General features: G+C 46.0%; 1 protein-coding gene across 3 annotated transcripts in view; it reads right to left on the bottom strand.

Annotated features, from left to right (window-relative positions):
• SAE1 (SUMO1 activating enzyme subunit 1) overlaps nucleotides 1-20,640 on the bottom strand; it is a 79,954-nt gene extending 59,314 nt beyond the window's left edge. Inside the window, exons 1-2 of one of the 3 annotated variants that reach the window (XM_045891817.3) lie at nucleotides 20,432-20,640; nucleotides 3,250-3,361 (exon numbers count right to left, since the gene is read on the bottom strand). In XM_045891817.3, coding sequence (XP_045747773.1) covers nucleotides 3,250-3,361; nucleotides 20,432-20,529 — 210 coding nt within the window. In that variant the 5' untranslated portion in view covers nucleotides 20,530-20,640. The remainder of the gene's footprint in view (nucleotides 1-3,249; nucleotides 3,362-20,431) is intronic. The other 2 variants (XM_064580851.1, XM_045891816.2) reach the window with 2 other exon arrangements.
• Nucleotides 20,641-20,857: the final 217 nt, after the last annotated feature.

The following is a 20,857-nucleotide window of genomic DNA, read 5'->3' as shown; positions in this document are numbered from 1 at the left end:
TTGCTCTGCTCTTCCCTCACCGGACATCCAGTCTCTACATGGACCCTCTTGGGTGTGGTGTCCCCAGGATTCCATCCCAGAATCACTCACCTTTTTGCTCTGCATAGCTCCATACTCACTACTTTTAATTTCTGCTGGTTATTTCTCAAATTGTTCTTACTGGTACAGACTGCTAACTGATCCATCAGAGTCTTGCATTAAACTGCCCACCAGATATTTCCTGCTGAATATTCATATTTGACTATTTTTTTGGTCAACTGATGAGCCTACCAACAAACCATCCAATTACTTGAGCCAGGAACCCCAATCTTTGTATTCTTGTTATGTCCTTGGTAACAGCCACCTGACGAGGTGGCTAAGAGCATGGGCTCTACTAACAGTCAGACTCCCTGGGTGCTGGTCATACCACCAACTACTATGACCTTGAGTGGGCCACCAATTCATTTCCCTTTCCTCTTTTTTCTTATCTGTAAAATAGGGATGACAATGCCTCCATCTCACAGTTGTGAGAACTAAATGAGATACAACTACAGCTCTTAGAACAGTATCCAGCACCTTCAGGAAGTATCTGCTACTACAGTGATTCCTTGCTTTCCCTATGCTCCTGTATATGATCCTACTGATTCTACCACCTTGTATTTTTCACCTCTTATGTGCTTCTTGTCTTTTCTATCACTAGTGCTATTACTCAGACCCTTTTCATCTCTCACCTAACCGACTAAAGCAGCCTTCTAAGTGGTCTTCTGTCCTGTATCTTGTGCAAATCATATACAGTAACTACTGTTCTACAGAAGGCCTGAAATCGACCAGGTCACCCATCCCACATTTGAAACTCTTTAATGAATCCTTGCCACCCAGAGGATGAGTACAAGCTTACAGCAAGGCTTACTAGCAGGGCCTTCACGATTTAGACCTTACCTACAACCTGGACACCACCCCCCCATTTTGGGCTTCTCATTCTAAAAACACCAAATAGCACTGCTTGCTATATTCTATTTCTACCATGCTATTCTATGCCACTGCTAATGTTTCCTGCCTAAAACACGGCCCCACTTGAGAAATCTCTACTTGTTCCTTAAGCCTCAGCTAAGATCACAGCTCCAGGAAGCCTTTTGTGTCCCCCTATCACAACCTGAGTCAAGGAGCCTGCTCTGGTTTCTAAAGAAACCTTGAGAATGGGAACCAAATTTTGTGCATCTTTGTATCACAAGTGTCTAGATAGGGTAGCCAGCAGGTACTCTTGGGTATTTGTTGATGTAAACAAAATAAAACACTCTGAACTCTGAAGGGCAGGAATTAACATCCTTGATTTACAGATGAGCAAACTGAGGGGCACCTGGCTGGCTCAGTTGGTAGAACATGAGACTCTTAATCTCAGCGTTGCAAGTTTGAGCCCCACACTGGGTACAGAGATTACTAGAAAAAATAAAGATAGATAGATAGATAGCAAATGAGTCCCTGAGAGGTTAAGCCTCTCGCCCAGCTTGAAGGGGTGGGATCTGAGTCCAAGTCTGCAAAATTCCAGAGCTTTTGCACTAGGTAGCATGGTCTCCCTGGGATGTTCCTAGTCCGGGGGTTAAAAAGCACAAGCAAATTGCAAAAGGCAGAACAACCAAAGTGTGTCCATAAATTTATGAGGTGGGAGTCTGGCTGGGTAAGTTCACTGGGCCCAGGTTACACGAAGTCAGTGGTTCTCAACCCTCCCTGACTTTTAGACTCATCTGGAGAACTTTTATTTTTAACAATTCCCCCAAATACTCAAAGCACAGATGGGACTGAGAACCACTGTGTTAGGCCTTGAAAACCAGTCAGAGGAATTAGGCTTTGCAGTGGAAGGTAGGTGGAAGACGGATAATGGTCAGCCTGTTCACTCCAGCACTGGGTGGCACTCACTGTCCTGAGGCAGCAACAACCCTCCATCACACACGCCTCAGTATTATATCATCGTTCCCCATTCTCAGACTCTCGCAACCAGATGAGGAAGTCATCATCCCCATCTGGTTTCATTTTCCCACACCGAGGGCCTCCACGTTTGGGGAACCATCCTTCCCTGGCTCTCCGCTCGTACCCTCTCTCCACTGCAAACAAATTCTCCCTCCAAACGCCTCTAGGGGGCACTGTGGTTGGGAAGATGTCAAAACTGCAAGTGTTCAGCCGGTTAATAATCTGGCAGTTTGCTTGCAGGAATTTTCTTTCCTTAGAAGGTTTTGAATTCAAGTCAAAAATCAATTTGTGACTGTGATATTAAGTGAGCTAACCCACGTTTCTCTTCATTGCAGGAGAATTTTTTTTAAATCCTGATATTACTTTTCTCTGAAACCCAAAGGAGATGAGCTTTAAAGAGTTTCATCAACATTTGCTTTCTTCCACAGAGCCCATACCTCACTCTGTGTGGTACTTAGCATGTTCACTGCCTAAAAGGAAAGACACAAATAGTATCATGTGATGACACAACCTTTCAAGTATTTTACCTTAAAGAACAACGACATGATTTCTAGAATTTGCTTTAAAATACCATCCCAAAAAATAGACCAAAAAAAAAATATATATATATATATAGTTATCTGTAAAAGTCAGATAGATGGGGTGTCAAATGTTATTCTCTCTACTTTTGTATATATTTGAAATTTTCTATAAAAGAAAAAACATTGAAGCATGAGAATATAGAGAAAGAAGTTATTTTCACCTTGGAAAAACTGGTCAGAGAAATCTACATAGGAGATGAGAAAGACTATTATATTATCAATTAAATGGTATGTCATATAATTATTAATTACCGGATGTTCATTATGTGCCAGCACCATGCTAAGCAGTCTGCATCCATTCTCTCTGATCTACTGTTTTCCAAACTAATGGCTATGTACGGTCTACAGTGAAGCTCTTCTGGGATACCTTTCAAATGTATATATTCCTGAGCCACATCTCAGACCTTCTAAAGCAGAATCACTGGGGCTGTGAAAGCTAGCTCTACCGTAACAAAACCACCCCTCTCCTCCTCAAAGTCACCCTCCAAGGGAGAGATTAACTACACTTTACCGACAGGTAAGCTCTAGGAGGAGACAGAGGAGTCTCATTGGTCGACCACCTAGGTCATGCCAGTGCCATGAGGCCAAAGGCCACAGCTCCACTAATGCCAGTCCTCCATTCACAGCCTGCAGGGGCACGTAGGGATTCACAAAACCTCCAAGGGTTTCATACTGAAGAGGGGAGACCGTGAAGGAAGAGTGATGAGGTGGCCGAACATCTCACCTGTTCAGGATCCAACATGGTCAGTCCTTTCACTCCTGCCAGAATGAGATTCTTGGCAATTTCAGCCCCGAGTCCTTTCATGCCGACAAGAAGCACCCGGGAGGCCCGCAGCCTATAAGGCAGACACTGTTAACCAGGTGACAGAGGACAGTGGAAGTTTCCCCGAATCATTGAAAAACAAGTCAAAATAACAGTGAAGTAATTTCGGTTTGCATTAAATGCACGGAAGCATCATGGCCTAAAATCTAGCAAAGAGACAGGCTCTAATCCATCCTGCAAAGAACAATTCATTCAACAAATATTTATTGAGCACCTACTATGCCAGGCACCCTTTTAAGGTATAGAAATACAGCAGTGAACAAGACAGACATACTCCCTGCCCTCCTGGAGCTTTTATTTTATGGACAAGATAGACAAAGATATAGGATTATGTCAAAAAGTGATGAAAGTCAGGGAGGCCTGGCTGGCTCAGTCGGTAGAGTGACTCTTGATCTCAGGGTCACGAGTTCAAGCCCCAAGTTGGGTGTAGAAGAGCTTACTTAGAACAACAACAAAAAAAGTGATGAAAATCAAGCAGGATATAGATCAAGAATGATGGAGGATGCTATTTTACTCAGACTGATCATGAAGACCTTTCTGAGAAGGTGCTGAGCAAAAATCAAAATGAAATGAAGGACGAATATACACATATTTGGGAGAAGAGCAAGTACAAAAACGGCAAGTATAAAAGCCCTGAAGCAGACGAGTGCTTGGCATGTTTTGGAGACAGAAAGGACACTGGCTGAAGAACAGTGAGCAAAGGGAAGAACAGTAGGAGGTGGGTCACAGAACCAGGGCCACATCATGAAGGCTCTTACAGGCACTGTAAGGGCTGAATTTTATCTAAGCACAATAGAAAGCCATGGGGGGATGGACTCTTGGAGGGGGAGGAGTGTCAGAGTTAAGGAGACCGAGAATGAAGGCTTGGACTAGTATGACAGCAGAAGAAAAGGTGAAAAGGGGTAGTATGAGCAAAAACAGAGTGGCATGAAAGAGGGTGTATTTGGAAAGTGTTTGGATCATTCTAGTCTGTAAAGTCACAAAAGATGAGATTTAAAAAAGGTAGTCAGAGGTCCAGCTGTCTCAAAAAATCTGGACTTAGTGGAGCCTGGATGGCTCAAGTCAGTTGGGCAACTGACTCTTGATTTCAGCTCAGGTCAGGATCTCGAGGTTTTGAGACTGAGCCCTGAGATGGGCTCCATGCTCAGTGAGGAGTCTGCTTGTCCCTCTCCCTCCCTCTTTCTCTGTTCCTCCCTCCACACATTCATGCATGTGTTCTAAAATAAATAAAATCTTTAAAAAAAAAAAAAGAAGTCTGGGTATGCCTGGGTGGCTCAGCCAGTTAAGTAGCTGCCTTCGGCTCAGGTCATAATCCTAAGGTCCTGGGATCGAGTCTCATCAGGCTCCTTGCTCAGCAGGGAGCTTGCTTCTCCCTCTGCCTGCCACTCCCCCTGCTTGTGCTCGCTCTCTCGCTCTGATTAAAAAATTAAAAAGAAAAAAAAAAGAAAGAAAAGAAAATCCACACCCTGCATGCAGTTCCATTAAAAAAAAAAAAAGAAGTCTGGACTTAACTCCGAGGTCAGTGAAAGGCAGTATAGGTCCATGGTATCATATCTGAAATTCCTTGAACCAGAGGGTTTCAGAATCAGAATCTTTTGGATTTGAAAAAAGAAATAGAATTTACATCATTTATTATGAAACCCCATCAGGATCTTGGGCAGTACCCTATAATCAAACCCATTAATATTTTTGCAGCAAATGTATGACTATTTCACACTGAAAAGTATCAGTGAGAACTAAGAACAATCTCACATAAATTCAAGTTTGGCTGGCCAAGGAGTCTGCTCTTAATTTATGAAATGAGGGGACGCCTGGGTGGCTCAGTTGGTAAAGTGTCTGCCTTCAGCTCAGGTCATGATGCTGGGGTCCTGGGATGGAGCTCTGCGTCGGGCTCCCTGCTCAGGGGGGAGCCTGCTTCTCCCTCTGCCTACCACTCACCCTGCTTGTGCTCGCTCACTCTCTCTCTCTGGCAAATAAATGAATAAATTTTTTTTAAAACTTTATGAAATGAGTCGATTTTCAACTTGCACTAGTATTAGGGAGAACATGTAGAAGTTCTTCTAAAAATGGTACTAATAATTATGGATACTTGCATGTAATTAGACTAGAAATCTTTAACGAGGATGGTGGCTGACAAAATAGGATCCTGCACTGATTCTTGATACCAGCAGATACCAGATTTTTTTTTTTTTTTAAGAATTTATTTATTTATTTGACAAAGAGAGACAGAGCGAGAGAGGGAACACAAGCAGAGGGAGTGGGAGAGGGAGAAGCAGGCTCCCCGCTGAGCAGGGAGCCCGATGCGGGGCTCGATCCCAGGACCCTGGGACCATGACCCGAGCCGAAGGCAGACACTTAACGACTGAGCCACCCCGGGGCCCCAGATACCGGATTTCTTTCGCTAATACAACCCAAGGGTAAAATGGGGCGGGGGGGTGGAGTATACTGACAATATTTCCTTCAAAGGCGTATGTCTGGGTTTCAGCTTCTCCATTATCGGGCTCTCCCACTGCCAACCACAGGCTAGCAGACACAAGCCTTTCTTTTTTTTTTTTTTTTTTTTTTTTTTTTTTTTTAAAGATTTTTATTTATTTAACACAGAGAGAGAGAGCACAAGTAGGCAGAGCAGCAGAGAGAGGGAGAGGGAGAAGCAGGCTCTCCGCCGAGCAGGGAACCTGATGCGGGGCTCGATCCCAGGACCCTGGGACCACGACCTGAGCCGAAGGCAGCCGCTTAACGACTGAGCCACCCAGGCGCCCCGACACAAGCCTTTCAAGTGACAATTCCACTTCACTACAACAGAAGGGAATTGGGAAGAGGGCTTACAAAATACAAGCAAAGTAAATAACAGAGATGCTAGCAATGAGTACTATGCTTATCAGAGATTTATACCAGTGGGTGGAAGGAGGAAGAAAAGCTATGTGACTTTCCAGAGGAGCTCCTATCCCTCCAGAATCAGCGCATATAATAGACAATGTTTCCAAAAAGAAGAGTACACATACCAAACCTTTGGACATCAGCAAGGCTGAGCATCCTTGCATTTAGCTGTACCTTCCAGACCTCTGCTGTCACTGTTAATCTATAAGTCTTCCCTTCACCTGGACCCAATACTGCCCCACCTGGAATTCCAGGGTGCCAAGTTCCGGGTTTTTTGTCCTGTTTGGCTGCTCCAGTACTTCAAGGATACAGCTAGAATAGCCCAGCTCTCCCCTGGGAAATTTTATCTTCAAACAATAGGCCTCTAATCCCTACACCCACTAAATTCTTCTCAGGCTCTGTTCTCTTTGCTGTTCTTTCAGCAATGGGCACTGCCAATCACTAAATGCCCTCTAGGTCTGAAGAATTAGGTTTGAATTCTACCACTTCCCAACTGGGTGATCTGGACAAGCCACACAATCACTCTAAACTTCAGTTTTGGGGCGCCTGGGTGGCTCAGTTGGTTAAGCGACTGCCTTCGGCTCAGGTCATGATCCTGGAGTCCCAGGATCGAGTCCCGCATCGGGCTCCCTGCTCGGCAGGGAGTCTGCGTCTCCCTCTGACCCTCCTCCCTCTCATGCTGTCTCTCATTCTCTCTGTCTCAAATAAATAAATAAAATCTTTAAAAAAATAAAAAATAAAAAATAAAATAAACTTCAGTTTTTTCATCTGTAAAATGAGGATACCAAATGTGATTTCATGTCGATTAATCTCCTTAACAACCTGGCAAAATGTGTGCAAAAGCATCTAGCATAATCCCTGGCACATAATGGATGCTCAATATATGTTACTTGGACTTACTGAACTTCTCAACCCCATTACCCTAATTATTACCAAAGGGCTCGGTGACAGGGCGCCTGGGTGGCTAAGTCGGTTAGATGTCCGACTCTTGATCTCAGCTCAGGTCTTGATCTTAGGGTTGTGAGTTCAAGCCCCACACTGGGCTCCATGCTAGGCATGAAGCCTACTTATAACAAAAAACAAGGGGCATATGGGTGGCTCAGTCTCTTAAGCGTCTGATGTTAGGTTCAGCTCATGATCTCAGGGTCCTAGGATCCATCGTTGGGCTCCACACTCAGCAGGGAGTCTGCTTGTCTCTCTCCCTCTGCCCCTCCCCCTACTCGTGAGCTCTCCCCCCATCTCTCAAACAAATAAAAATCTTTAAAAAACAAAAAATGAGGGCGCCTGGGTGGCTCAGTTGGTTAAGCGACTGCCTTCAGCTCAGGTCATGATCCTGGAGTCCCTGGATCAAGTCCCGCATCGGGCTCCCTGCTCAGCAGGGTGTCTGCTTCTCCCTCTGACCCTCCCCCCTCTCATGTGCTCTCTCTCTCATTCTCTCGCTCAGATAAATAAAATCTTTAAAGGGCGCCTGGGTGGCTCAGTTGGTTAAGCGACTGCCTTCGCTCAGGTCATGATCCTGGAGTCTCAGGATCGAGTCCCGCATCGGGCTCCCTGCTCAGCAGGGTGTCTGCTTCTCCCTCTGACCCTCCCCCCTCTCCTGCTCTCTCTCATTCTCTCTCTCAAATAAATAAATAAAATCTTTAAAATAAAATAAAATAAAATAAAATCTTTAAAAAAAAAAATAACAACAACAAAATAAAACCCCAAAGGGGTTCAGTGATAGGTGGGTTCCCGATTTTCAAAAAAAAATCTGACAGAAAATTTCTAAAGCTGGCATTTAAAGGCCTTCAGTATTGTCTCCCACTTTCGCAGCTGTCTCTCCCACCAGCACCAGATTCCTCCCTCCCAGACATGCCTTCCATTTCCCACCTGCCGACTTCAGATCACAGCATTCCACACACCTGAAATGCACTCTTTTCCCCTCTAGGCCTAGTCGAGCTTTTCCCCAGACTTCAAACCCCAATTCAAATCCCATTCCCTCAAAAAGTCCCTCTTCCCACAGCAGACTCAAGTGAGCACGCCCTCCTCTAGGCTCTTGGTGCACTGCAGCTTACAAATGCCTCCGACAAAAACTCACATTTAGCCACGCAGCCTCTCCCAAGTCCCTACCTCCTACAGAGCTCTAGACTCTGACTGCTTGGAAGGGGTTTTCTTCTACCTCTGAAGATTTTACTTCCTTACTCACTTATTTATTTATTTAGGGGGGGGGAGGGAGAGCGTCAGTGGGAGGAGGGGCAGAGGGAGAGGGAGAAGCAGACTCCCTGCTGAGCAGGGAGCCCTACGCAGGGCTGGATCCCAGGACCCCAAGATCTTGACCTTGGCCAAAACCAAGAGTTAGACGCTTAACCAACTGAGCCACCCAGGTGCCCCTGCTTGGAAGGTTTTTTTATTCAGCTGCCATCAACAGTGACTATCATGTTTGTATTTTTAATCCTTAACTATGCTAGAGGCCCTGAGCTTACAGCTAACGTGTGGCTCAATTACAGGAAATGCACTTAAAGTAGCGCCTGGCACACAGTCAGCACTTAATACATGTCAGCTATTATTATTCATACTCTGATGCAGCAACTCCCCTTCTAGGAATGAATCCTGCAGAAATACTCAGGGGTGCACCAAAATCATGTACAAATCTATTCACAGCAGCAGCACCCATCCGCCTCCCTCCGCCTCCACAGCCACCACCATTTCTCACCTCCAAAACTACAACAGCTTTATAACTGGTCTCCCTGCTTCCACTCTTGCCCCCTACAGTCTGCTGTCCCCATCTCAGGAAGAGAGATCTTTTATTTATTTTTTTTTTTTAAGATTTTATTTATTTATTTGAGACAGAGAGAATGAGAGACAGAGAGCATGAGAGGGGGGAGGGTCAGAGGGAGAAGCAGACTCCCCGCCGAGCAGGGAGCCCGATGCGGGACTCGATCCCGGGACTCCGGGACCATGACCCGAGCCGAAGGCAGTCGCTCAACCAACTGAGCCACCCAGGCGCCCCCAGGAAGAGAGATCTTTTAAACCAGATTATGACCCTCTCCTGCTCAAACCGTTGAATGGTTCCCTATGCAAGTTCCTTACCCAAAGCCGGGGCGCCTGGGTGGCTCAGATCGTGAAGCGTCTGCCTTCAGCTCAGGTCATGATCCCAGGGTCCTGGGATCGAGCCCCACATCGGGCTCCTGGCTCAGCGAGGAGCCTGCTTCTCCCTCTCCCTCTGCCTCTCTCCCTGCTCATGCTCTATCTCTGTCTCAAATGAATAAATAAAATCTTAAAAAAAAAAAAAAAAGTTCCTTACCCAAAGCCCTGCGAACTCCTCCCATCTCAGGCTCATCATACTCTCCAGGCTGCTAATTGCCTACAGCCTGGCTCCAGCCTTAGGACATGAGCATTAGTCAATTCTTTAGGTCTCAACTCAACTGTCACCACCTTAGAAGTCCACACTGGCCACCTAATCCAAATTTATGTCCACACCCTCTTCTATCTGGAATTACACTCTATGTTTATATGTTCACTGCCTCCTCCATTTGAATGTAAGCTCCAGAAACCATCGTATCCCTAGCATCTATGACTGTGCTTGGCACTTAGTATACTGTTACTGGAACAGTACTGGATTAATAGATATACCAAAAGAAATCCAAGTGTCCATCAGCAGAATTACATAAATCTGGTACATAATAAAATAATAATAGCTAACATTTATTGAAGACTCACTACATGCTACACACTCTTTACATGTATTATGTTATTTAATCCTCATGACAATCTTATGAGCTGGTTATCTTCTTATCCCTTTTTTGCAGCTGAGAAAACAGGCACAAAGAAGTTCACTAGCTTATCCAAGGATACACAGCTAGGAAGTCGCTAATAATCAGCTAGTTGATAAGGGCAATAATAAGGGAGAGCGATTCAAATGGTGGACTCTGAGGCCACACTGCTCTGGTGCACACACACTATAGAAAACGAGGTAGCCATTAGAAAGAATAAGATAATAAAAGGTAACACTTATTAAGCTGTTACTGTATGCCAAGCACTGTTCTAAGCAATGTATGTGTATTAACTCTGCCAGAAAGGGGCACCTGGGTGGCTCCATCGGTTGGACGTCTGCCTTCAGCGTCTGCCTTCGGCCTGGGTCATGATCCCAGGGTCCTGGGATCCAGCCCTGGTCCAGCTCCTTGCTCGGCAGAGAACCTGCTTCTCTCTCTCCCTCTGCCTGATGCTCCCCCTGCTTGTGCTCTATGTCAAATAAAAAAATAAAAACCTCTGCCAGAAAGGCACTGTTACTCTCATTTTGCAGATAAGAAAGCTGTAGTAGACAAAATGTGTCCATCTCTCCCTTCCCCCCTACCACTGCAGATGTCCATGCTCTAATCCCTGGGACCTGTGAATAAATTACTTTACATGACGAAAGGACCTTAGGTGTAATTAAATTAAGATTCTGAAATGGGGAAATTAACCTAGATTATTACTTGGGTGGGCCCAAGTAATCACAAGGGTCCTTAATAAGAGGGAGGCAGAAAAGGGGCGCTGGGTGGCTCAGTCGTTAAACATCTGCCTTGGGCTCAGGTCAGGATCCCAGGATCCTGGGATCGAGCCCCGCATCAGGCTCCCTGCTCAGTGGGAAGCCTGCTTCTCCCTCTCCCACTCCCCCTGCTTGTGTTCCCTCTCTGTGTGTGTCTCTCTCTGTCAAATAAATAAATAAAACCTTAAAAAGAAAAAAAAGAGGGAGGCAGAAGGGTCAGAAGATGCTATGCTGCTGGCTTTGGAAATGAAGGGGCCACAAGCTAAGGAACACAGGTGGCTTCTACATGCTAGAAAAGTCAGGCAAAAAGACTTTCCCCTAGAGCCTCCACAGGGGAACATGTCCCTGTCAACACCTTGATTTTAGCCCAGTGAAACTGATTTCAGACTTCTGACCTCCAGAACTGTAAGAGAATAAATTTGTATTGTTTTAAGCCACTAAGTTTGTGGTCATTGTTACAGCAGCAACAGGAAACTAAGATATTGAGGACAGAGTTGTTAAAGAACTTGCCGAAGATCACACACCTCCAAAATGGCAAATACTGCTCCAAAGTCTGTCCTCTTCAAGTCATATTGCCTCTCAATACCACAAATAAACGTAAAATCACATTGCGACATGTTACGTATATAGCCCCCCGGGAGCCACGACGGCAATAATCACCATCTACAGAGGGCTCACTGGGTTTGAGGCATGGAACTAGGTACCTTACATATACTACTCCACTGAGATACCGTGATTACTGGGGCGCCTGGCTGGCTCAGTCGGGAGAGCACGTGACTCATCAGGGTCCTGAGTTCAAGCCCCATATTGGGTATGAAGCCTACTTAAAATAAAATTCGAAACAACAACTGATTATAGTTCTTCACCATGTCTCTTTTGGGGGATAAAAGCATACACACCCTAAATATTGCATACAATTTCTTGCCTTAGAAGTCCAAAGGGTTGGAATGCCTGGGTGGCTCAGTCGGTTAAGCGTCTGCCTTCGGCTCAGGTCATGATCCCAGGGTCCTGGGATCGAGTCCCGCGTCAGGCTCTCTGCTCAGCGGGGAGCCTGCTTCTCCCTCTGCCTCTCTCTCTCTCTCTATCTCTCATTAATAAATAAATAAAATCTTTAAAAAAAAAAAAAAGAAGTCCAAAGGGCTCCACAGACCCCAGAATAGGCCATCACGTTTCCATAGGAAAGGATTCAAGTCTGCCTGGAGTAAGGAGAAAACTGAGGCTCAGAAAAGGTGTCCAAGCTCTCACAGCTCATGAGTGGCCAGAACTGGGATAGGAATACAGTTCTGACCACTATCTATGATTTTTCCTCCTTTTTTTTTTTTTTAAAGATTTTATTTTATTTATTTGACAGAGAGAGAGAGACAGCTAGAGAGGGAACACAAGCAGGGGGAGTGGGAGAGGGAGAAGCAGGCTCCTGCCCAAGCAGGGAGCCCGATGCGGTGCTCGATCCCAGGACCCTGGGATCATGACCTGAGCCGAAGGCAGACGCCTAACGACTGAGCCACCCAGGCACCTCTGATTTTTCCTCTTTCAATATCTTCTCCATGTTGTCTTGTACACAGCAGGTTCTAAATAAATATTTGCTGATTAGGCTCTCTCATCCTTACCTTCTACTGCCACAGGAATACCTTTTAAATTTCTGAGAAGGAAGGAACCAGAGCCTTTTTATCACAACCTTTGAATTCACAATATATACCACAAGTTAAGCCAAGCCAACTGAATTCCACTCATGGTTAAAAATTCCTAAGACTATACCAAATTCACACTTGAACCACATTTATTGAGATTTTAATGTGTGATAACGAGTCATGCAAAAATCTGGTTATAAGACTATTTCAAGTAGGGTAAAAAGTATGCACAAAGTCTCTAGGCCAGAGAGAGGTTTAGCATATTTGAGGAACAGAAAAATTCAAGAGCTTGAACGAAGCGAACCAGGGAGCTGTAGCCAAGATCAGACAAGGCAGAGCATGAAAGGCAATGGATTTTAAAAGCTTTGGATTTTATTCAGAATACAAGAGGAAGGGGCGCCTGGGTGGCTCAGTCGTTAAGCGTCTGCCTTTGGCTCAGGTCATGATCCCAGGGTCCTGGGATGGAGCCCCGCATCGGGCTCCCTGCTCTGCGGGAGCCTGCTTCTCCCTCTCCCACTCCCCCTGCTTGTGTTCCCTCTCTTGCTGTGTCTCTCTCTGTCAAATAAATAAAATATTAAAAAAAAAAAAAGTTAGCGAACTAAACTTTAAAAAATAAATAAATAAATCTACAATCTTGCTCCATCTAACTGCCCATTCATTACATTTACTTCAATGTCTTGTCAGAATCCAAAACAGAACTTAAGATTGCTCCCCCTACAATCTTCCTCATCCTTCTGGAGTCTCCACTCATCCCACTAATGTTTACTTTACATTTGCTTTATTTATCTCAACCTATTTCCTATGTAGCTTCCTGCTTTTGTTACTCATGATTTATACTTGTCAAGTAATTGTAGCTATAATTTACTAAGTGCTCTATGAGCATAGGCACTATTCATGCATTATCTCATTTTTTATAAGTCTTTATTCATTTAAGCAATCTCTACACCCAACGTGGGGCTCAAACTCATGACCCCGAGATCAAGAGTCGAATCCTCTTCCAACTGAGCCCGCCAGGCACCTCCATGCATTATCTCATTTAATTCTCAACACTCTTATAATACAGATTCTATTATCTCCATTTGACAAATGAGGACACTAAAGCACAGAGAAGGAATGTATCCAAGGTTAAATAACTAAGAATTTCTGCTGTTGCGATTCAAACTTAACAACCACTATCAACACTACAATAAACTGGTCCTTATATGAGCAATCAGGATTGGCCTCCACAACACAGTATGCTCTCCGTCACTAACTATGGCAAATGTGTGACTATGGAACCAACTGAAGTTGGCAGTGTTGGATAATGAGTCTCTGAAAACAGGAAAATTTTTGAAGTCCCTTTTTTGTAAAGTCAAAATTTCAGAGTTGAAAGAGTCCTTAAAAATGTAGTCACACTGGGGGCACCTGGGTGGCTCAGTTGGTTAAGCGACTGCCTTCAGCTCAGGTCATGATCCTGGAGTCCCTGGATCGAGTCCCGCATCGGGCTCCCTGCTCGGCAGGGAGTCTGCTTCTGCCTCTGACCCTCCCCCCTGTCATGTGCTCTCTCTTTCTCATTCTCTCTGTCTCAAATAAATTAATAAAATCTTTAAAAAAAAAAAAATGTAGTCACACTGGGACGCCTGGGTGGCTCAGTCGGTTAAGCGTCTGCCTTCAGCTCAGGTCATGATCCCCGGGTCCTGAGATCGAGTCCCACATCGGGCTCCTTGCTGAGCAGGGAGCCTGCTTCTCCCTCTGCCTGCCTCTGTCTCTCTCTCTCTGATAAATAAATAAAATCTTAAAAAAAAAAAAAAAATGTAGTCACACTTACCCCTCCTTTTTGCAGATGTGGAACTTAAGGCCAACAAACTGTGAGACTGACCCAAGGTCAAGAGAGCTGGTTAGCAGACCTGGGAATTGAACCCAGGTTTCTTGACTTCCTACATCTTTGCAAAGTACAGTCATTTCATCCAACAAATATATCTGAATGTCTACAAACTTGCAAGCACTAGAAATTTAGTAAGACCAGTCAAATCCCTTTAGTTATCAGACATTTATAAAACACTTTTCCTGGGGCGCCTGGGTGGCTCAGTCGTTAGGCGTCTGCCTTCGGCTCAGGTCATGATCCCAGGGTCCTGGGATCGAGTCCCACATCGGGCTCCCTGCTCGGCAGGAAGCCTGCTTCTCCCTCTCCCACTCCCCCTGCTTGTGTTCCCTCTCTCGCTGTGTCTCTCTCTGTCAAATAAATAAATAAAATCTTTAAGGGGCTCCTGGGTGGCTCAGTTGGTTAAGTGACTGCCTTCGGCTCAGGTCATGATCCTGGAGTCCCGGGATCGAGTCCCACATCGGGCTCCCTGCTCAGCGGGGGGTCTGCTTCCCCCTCTGTCCTCTTCCCTCTCGTGCTCTCTGTCTCTCATTCTCTCTCTCTCTCAAATAAATAAATAAAATCTTTTTAAAAAAATAAAATAAATAAATAATAAAATCTTTAAAAACAAAACAAAACACTTTTCCTCATGGAGCTTATCATCTATTTTGCTCTTTCCAGTCAACCTCCCTCCCTTCCTCATACTTACTTAGGTAAGGGATAAACTACTGCTGAGTGGAAGAAAAGTCAGACAGGCCTAGTTGTGAAAACCATTGCAGAAACCGCTGAAGCACATTCTGAAAACATACACAGCTGCCAGCTTCAACACCCTCCTTTACACTAATTTGACCGAAAAAATGAGCCCCTGTTGTCAAAAATGACCCGGAGTGGGGGAGAGTATGAACCTGAAGTGAGTGACTTAGATTCAACTCCTACTTCCATCTACTTGGTGCATGACCTTGGGAGTCTGCGCTCTTCCTTGAACTTCATCCATAAAATGGGCTATGTACCATAGCAAGAAATGCAAAGTCACATGCTGACAGGCGCCAGGCAATTATATCAAATGAGTGAAGTTGAACTGATAGAGGATCCCTAGAGAACCCTGTGCCATGTCAGAGGCAGTCCCTACTTAGCTCCAATCAGTGTGGAAGTTCTGACTTTTCTATTCTTCAAGAGAAGACAGAAATAACAGAAATTGCCAGATTGGGGCATGGGGCATAGGGCTGGGGTGGGGTGGGGTGGAGGGAAGAGAATCACATTTCTTTCCCAACTTCTCGTGATAAAAATTTGAAACATACATAAAGTAAAAAGAATAGGTAGCATTTTGCCTTTTATGCGTATAGGACATCATGGCATTTCACACCTCTAGCATGCATCTCCAAAAATATGGCATTCTCCTTCAGAACCCTGCTATTACCACATCTAGAAAATAATTCTCAAATATCACCTAATAGGACTGAATATTCAAATTTCCACTATTGTCTAAAAGATGTTTCTTTAGGAGTTTTCTTTCTGAACCAGGATCCAATCAAGGTTTACATCTTACATCTGGCTTCATCTCTTTATGCTCTTTTAATCTAGAACACTCCTTTCCCTTGTTCTTCCATGACATTGACTTTTGTAATAGAACCAGGACAGTTGTCTTGTAAAATGTCCCACATCCTAGGAGCGCCTGGGTGGCTCAGTTGGTTAAGCGACTGCCTTCGGCTCAGTGCATGATCCCAGAGTCCTGGGATCGAGTCCCATGTCGGGCTCCCGGCTCAGTGGGGAGGCTGCTTCTCCCTCTGATCCTCTCCCCTCTCATGCTGTCTCTCTAAGTAAATAAATAAAATCTTGAAAAAAAAAAAAAGTCCCACATCCTGGACATCTTATTACCTCAATATTCTCTAATTTGTTCCTCTGTTCTCTGAAAGTATGATTAGGATAAAAGATAGTCAGCAGGACAACTTCACCGATGACACACTCAAGTTCTTATTTCACAGAAAGCACATTATTAATAATCACTTCCAAAGGCAATAAACTCATTTTTAATTTCTTTGTTTGAATATTTCCTTGGCCTTATGGATTCTAAATTATTATTTTTAAATTAAGTCAATTTTGTTCTCTCTCCTTTCTTCCTTCTTTTGACTTTATTTTTTTAAAAGATTTTATTTATTTATTTATTTGAGAGAAAGAATGAGATAGAGCATGAGAGAGGGGAGGGTCAGAGGGAGAAGCAGACTCCCCACTGAGCGGGGAGCCCGATGCAGGACTCGATCCTGGGACTCCAGGATCATGACCCAAGCCGAAGGCAGTCGCCCAACCAACTGAGCCATCCAGGTGCCCATCTTTTGACTTTATTTTTAAGTAATCTCTACATCCAACGTGGGGCTTGAACTCACAACCCCAATCAAGAGTGTCATGTTCCACTAACAGCCAGCCAGGCGCCCCAATTTTTTTCTGATGCTCAAATGGTCTCAAATGTGGCAATTCTCTAGATTTTTAAATGCTGGCAACTAATTTCAAAAAATTTAAAAGTGTATGAAAGGGACACCTGGGTGGCTCAGTCGTTAAGCATCTGCCTTCGACTCAGATCATGATCCCAGGGTCCTGGAATGGAGCCCCGGATCGGGCTTCCTGCTCGGCAGGAAGCCTGTTTCTCCCTCTCCCACTCCCCCTGCTTATGTTCCCTCTCTCACTATCTCTCTCTCTGTCAAATAAATAAATAAATCTTTAAAAACAGTGTATGGAAGATACAACCCAGTTTTTAACCTCTAGACCATTATACTCTCCTTTACAGTTCTCTGATAACCTTGGTCCAACATCACACAGAATCAGCAACAAAATGTTGCCAGAACGCAATCAGCTGATTCCTAGGCCACCTTCCATCTTACAAAAGAACCCCAGACTCCAGAGCTCTCCTATTCCACCTGGAGTTTCCCTAGAGGCAAGTCAATTTGCTTTGTGGAGCCTCCTTCCTATTTGTACAGGGGAAATCACTGCTCTTCCTACTTCAGAGCTGATATGAGACTCGGTTGAAAAATGGACATGAGGGCGCCTGGGTGGCTCAGTCGTTGAGTGTCTGCCTTCGGCTCGGGTCATGATCCCAGGATCCTGGGATCGAGCCCCATATCGGGCTCCCTGCTCCGCAGGAGGCCTGCTTCTCTCTCTCCCATTCCCCCCCGCTTGTGTTCCCTCTCTCGCTGTGTCTCTCTCTGTCAAATAAATAAATAAAATCTTAAAAAAAAAGAAAAAGAAAAATGGACATGAAGGCACTTTAACAAACTTTGCAAGATTGTCTATAAATACAGAGGTCCAAATTACAGATCACCCCCCCTTCCTTCCCTCCCAGGACGCTCAATCAATCCTTTTCAGGTTCTCCACTGAGTTCGGTACCTCTCCACTCCCTCAGAATAACTCCCATTTCCCAAGAATTCTATACCCTGACTTTGATTTGTCCCTTAGGTCATCTCCTCTTCAGCAGCCCCCATCCATCATTCTTTACTGCTCCTCAGAGGAATCATTCCTACCTTCTTGACAGTTCTCTCACTACATTCCATCTTAATCTTCACCAGCTTTGCCCTACCTTAAAACTACCTGCTGCCCCAACCCTTTGGATGAGCCCTTCTAATACACTTAGGATCTCTTTCCCAACCCTTTAGGACCTCCTAACACTCAAACCTTCTTCAAATAGCAGTCCCTGGGGCGCCTGGGTGGCTCAGTTGGTTAAGCGACTGCCTTCAGCTCAGGTCATGATCCTGGAGTCCCAGGATCGAGTCCCGCATCGGGCTCCCTGCTCGGCGGGGAGTCTGCTTCTCCCTCTGACCCTCCTCCCTCTCATGCTCTCTCTCATTCTCTCTCTCTCAAATAAATAAATAAAATCTTAAAAACAAAAAACAAAAAACAAATAGCAGTCCCTAAAATCAACCAGCCCCACCTATGTCCTCAGGCCCATTTTCACCATTTAATTCCCAATCTTCCACTTCAGATGCCTTGGGTCCTCAGACCAATGCTTGCTAATGCCTCACAATGCCCCCTCCCCCAACCACATAAAACCCCACACCTGAAATAGGCCTGAAAACTCAGGTTCGCCCCACCTCACCCCCCCAAACACACACTCTCTCTCACCAAAAAATTCTAGAAACTCCCACCTCTCAAACTAAATTTTCTTGACCTGCCTGCCTCCTTATCCTTAGATCAATTAACTCTATACTCTGGACTCACATCACATACCTCCCCCCCTCAAACAGACCTCATCTCTCAACTCAACCACTCATATATTTCCAGACATAAATAACCATCTAAAACCTAAGTCCAAAAGAGAACTCTTGCTTCTTCACTCACCCCACTATCTCAGTCAACAAATGGCAATTCCATCTTTCCAGCTGCTCAAACCAAAAAAACCTTAAAGTCATCCTTGTGTTCTGCCTCTCATACCCCACACACTGTATCCTTCAGCACATCCCGTCCCCTCCCCCACCTTGAAACTATAATCAGAATATGTATTTGTCCCCTTCTCTAATGAAGCCACCATTACCTATGTCCCAAGGGGATTATTACCCCGGTCTCCTAACCAGAATCCTTACCTCTACTTCTGCCCACTTCGACCTACTCTCCCCCCAGCAAGACTGATCCTTTTATTTTTATTTTTTTTAAGATTTTTATTTATTTATTGAGAGAGATAGTGATAGAGAGCATGAGAGGGGGAGAGTCAGAGGGAGAGGCAGACTCCCCGCCGAGCAGGGAGCCCGATGTGGGACTCGATCCCGGGACTCCAGGATCATGACCTGAGCCGAAGGCAGTCGCTTAAACAACTGAGCCACCCAGGCGCCCCAAGACTGATCCTTTTAAAATGCAAACCTGATCGCGTTACTCCTAGGCTCAAAACTCTCCAGTGGGTTTCCCAGAACACTTGGAATAAAAAAGCGACTCCAAATCAAATGAGGAGTTGCTTTTCTGTTTCCTTCTCTCACTTGCCAAGCATGCTCTGGCCTCCAGGACTTTACACCAGCTGCTTTCTCTCTGCTAGCAAAGTTTTTCCACATGGTCTTTCTCCTTCATACAGGTCTGAGGCTCAATGTTATCTCCTTCCCTGGCCTCCCTATCAAAATAGCTCTCCCACCTCAACATCCTTTACTGATGCCGGTACCCTGCTGTATTTCTCTCCCTGGCACTCGCATTACCTATTATATTATTTCTTTATGTTTATTGCTTCCCCCACCAGAATATACACTCCATGCGGGCAAGGAGTCCGTCCAGTTCACTAATATATGCTCTGTGCCTCGGTGGCGCCTGGGTGGCTCAGTCGTTAAGCGTCTGCCTTCAGCTCAGGTCATGATCCCAGGGTCCTGGGATCGAGCCCCGCATCGGGCTCCCTGCTCCGCGGGAGGCCTGCTTCTCCCTCTGCTGCTCCCCTTGCTTGTATTCCCTCTCTCCCTGCCTCTCTCTCTGTCAAATAAATAAGTAAAATCTTTTAATATATATATATATATATATATATATATATATGCTCTGTGCCTAGAACAGTGCTTGTGGCAGGTGCTCAATAAATATTTGATCTAATCAATCGCCTCTTTCAAAGACCTCATCCCCCCCGATAACTATTCAGTACCCAAGGTATGCCCAACCCTAGTGCCCAGTCCTCTCTAGACACACCCCCGTAACTCGGCATAAGCAACCTCTTCGGGTAGCTCCAGCCCCTAGGCTCTCCGGGCCTCTCAAGAGTCTCAGTTGAAATAACTTGCTCCAAAACGCCTCAAAAACCCTCATCCTTTCAAATTGGCCCACCCTTTCGAAGCCACAAGAAGGTAGGCTCGCCCGTGTTCGGTGGGCCGGTCTCCCCGGCGTCCAGCAGAGAACAGGTTCCCGCAATCTACGAATGAATGAACTACGCCCCCACTTCATCCTCCCCTTGCACCCTCCTACTCCCTAAGCGCCCACCACCACCACTCCCTTCGGGCGTCTGCGTCCTTGAGTTTGAGTCCTCCTGATCCCTCAGGACTCCCCCACCGCCCCTTCCAGAGGCCTCCCTCTGAATGACCCCCCCCCACGCTGGGAGGTCCCCCCTCCCCACATCTTCCAGAAACACCCCTAACCAACCCCTCCAGTCCTCTCAAGGCCACCCTCCCCGGGCACATAAAATTCCCGCCTCCTCGCTTCAAATCAGACCCTCCGGCTCCGTGAGGGCCGCCAACGCCTCAGGCCAGACGCCCCCTCCAGACCCTCAGTCCCACAAGCCGCTCTGGCCCTGACCGTTTCTGGGCCTCCAATCCCCACAGACGGATCTGCCGGTCATACTGCGCCGCCTCCTCCTCGCTGATGCCGCCGCCAGCCTCCTCCTTCTCCACCATGGCGCCGGCTCTAGCTGCCTGCACTCGGGTCCTGCCCACGGTAACCGCCCGCCGGCCCCACGCGCCGCCAACCGCCGCCGGCCGCTCGCCCGGGCCGCCTCTGCGCCTGCGCCAGAGGCCGCGCCTGCGCAGGACCTCCTCCACGGCCCGGCCCGCCCCTAGAGCCCGGGACCACGTGGACCTCCCCAGCCTCAAAGGCGGGCCAGCGGGACTGCCAGTCACGTGACGGAGCTCCAGCCAATCCTGGGCCCAAAATGGCGCGGTTCAACGCCCCGAGACGACAGATACCCAAGTGGTGATTTACGGGGCTATTAATTCGGCGAATATT

This window comes from Mirounga angustirostris, unplaced genomic scaffold (genome assembly GCF_029215605.1).
Source record: "Mirounga angustirostris isolate CCGP_5_RB_7025 unplaced genomic scaffold, mMirAng1.0.hap1 SCAF_16, whole genome shotgun sequence".
NCBI classification, from domain to species: Eukaryota; Metazoa; Chordata; class Mammalia; order Carnivora; family Phocidae; genus Mirounga; species Mirounga angustirostris.
Note: the sequence above shows the minus strand (reverse complement) of the source record. Positions and strands in the feature narration are given on the sequence as shown.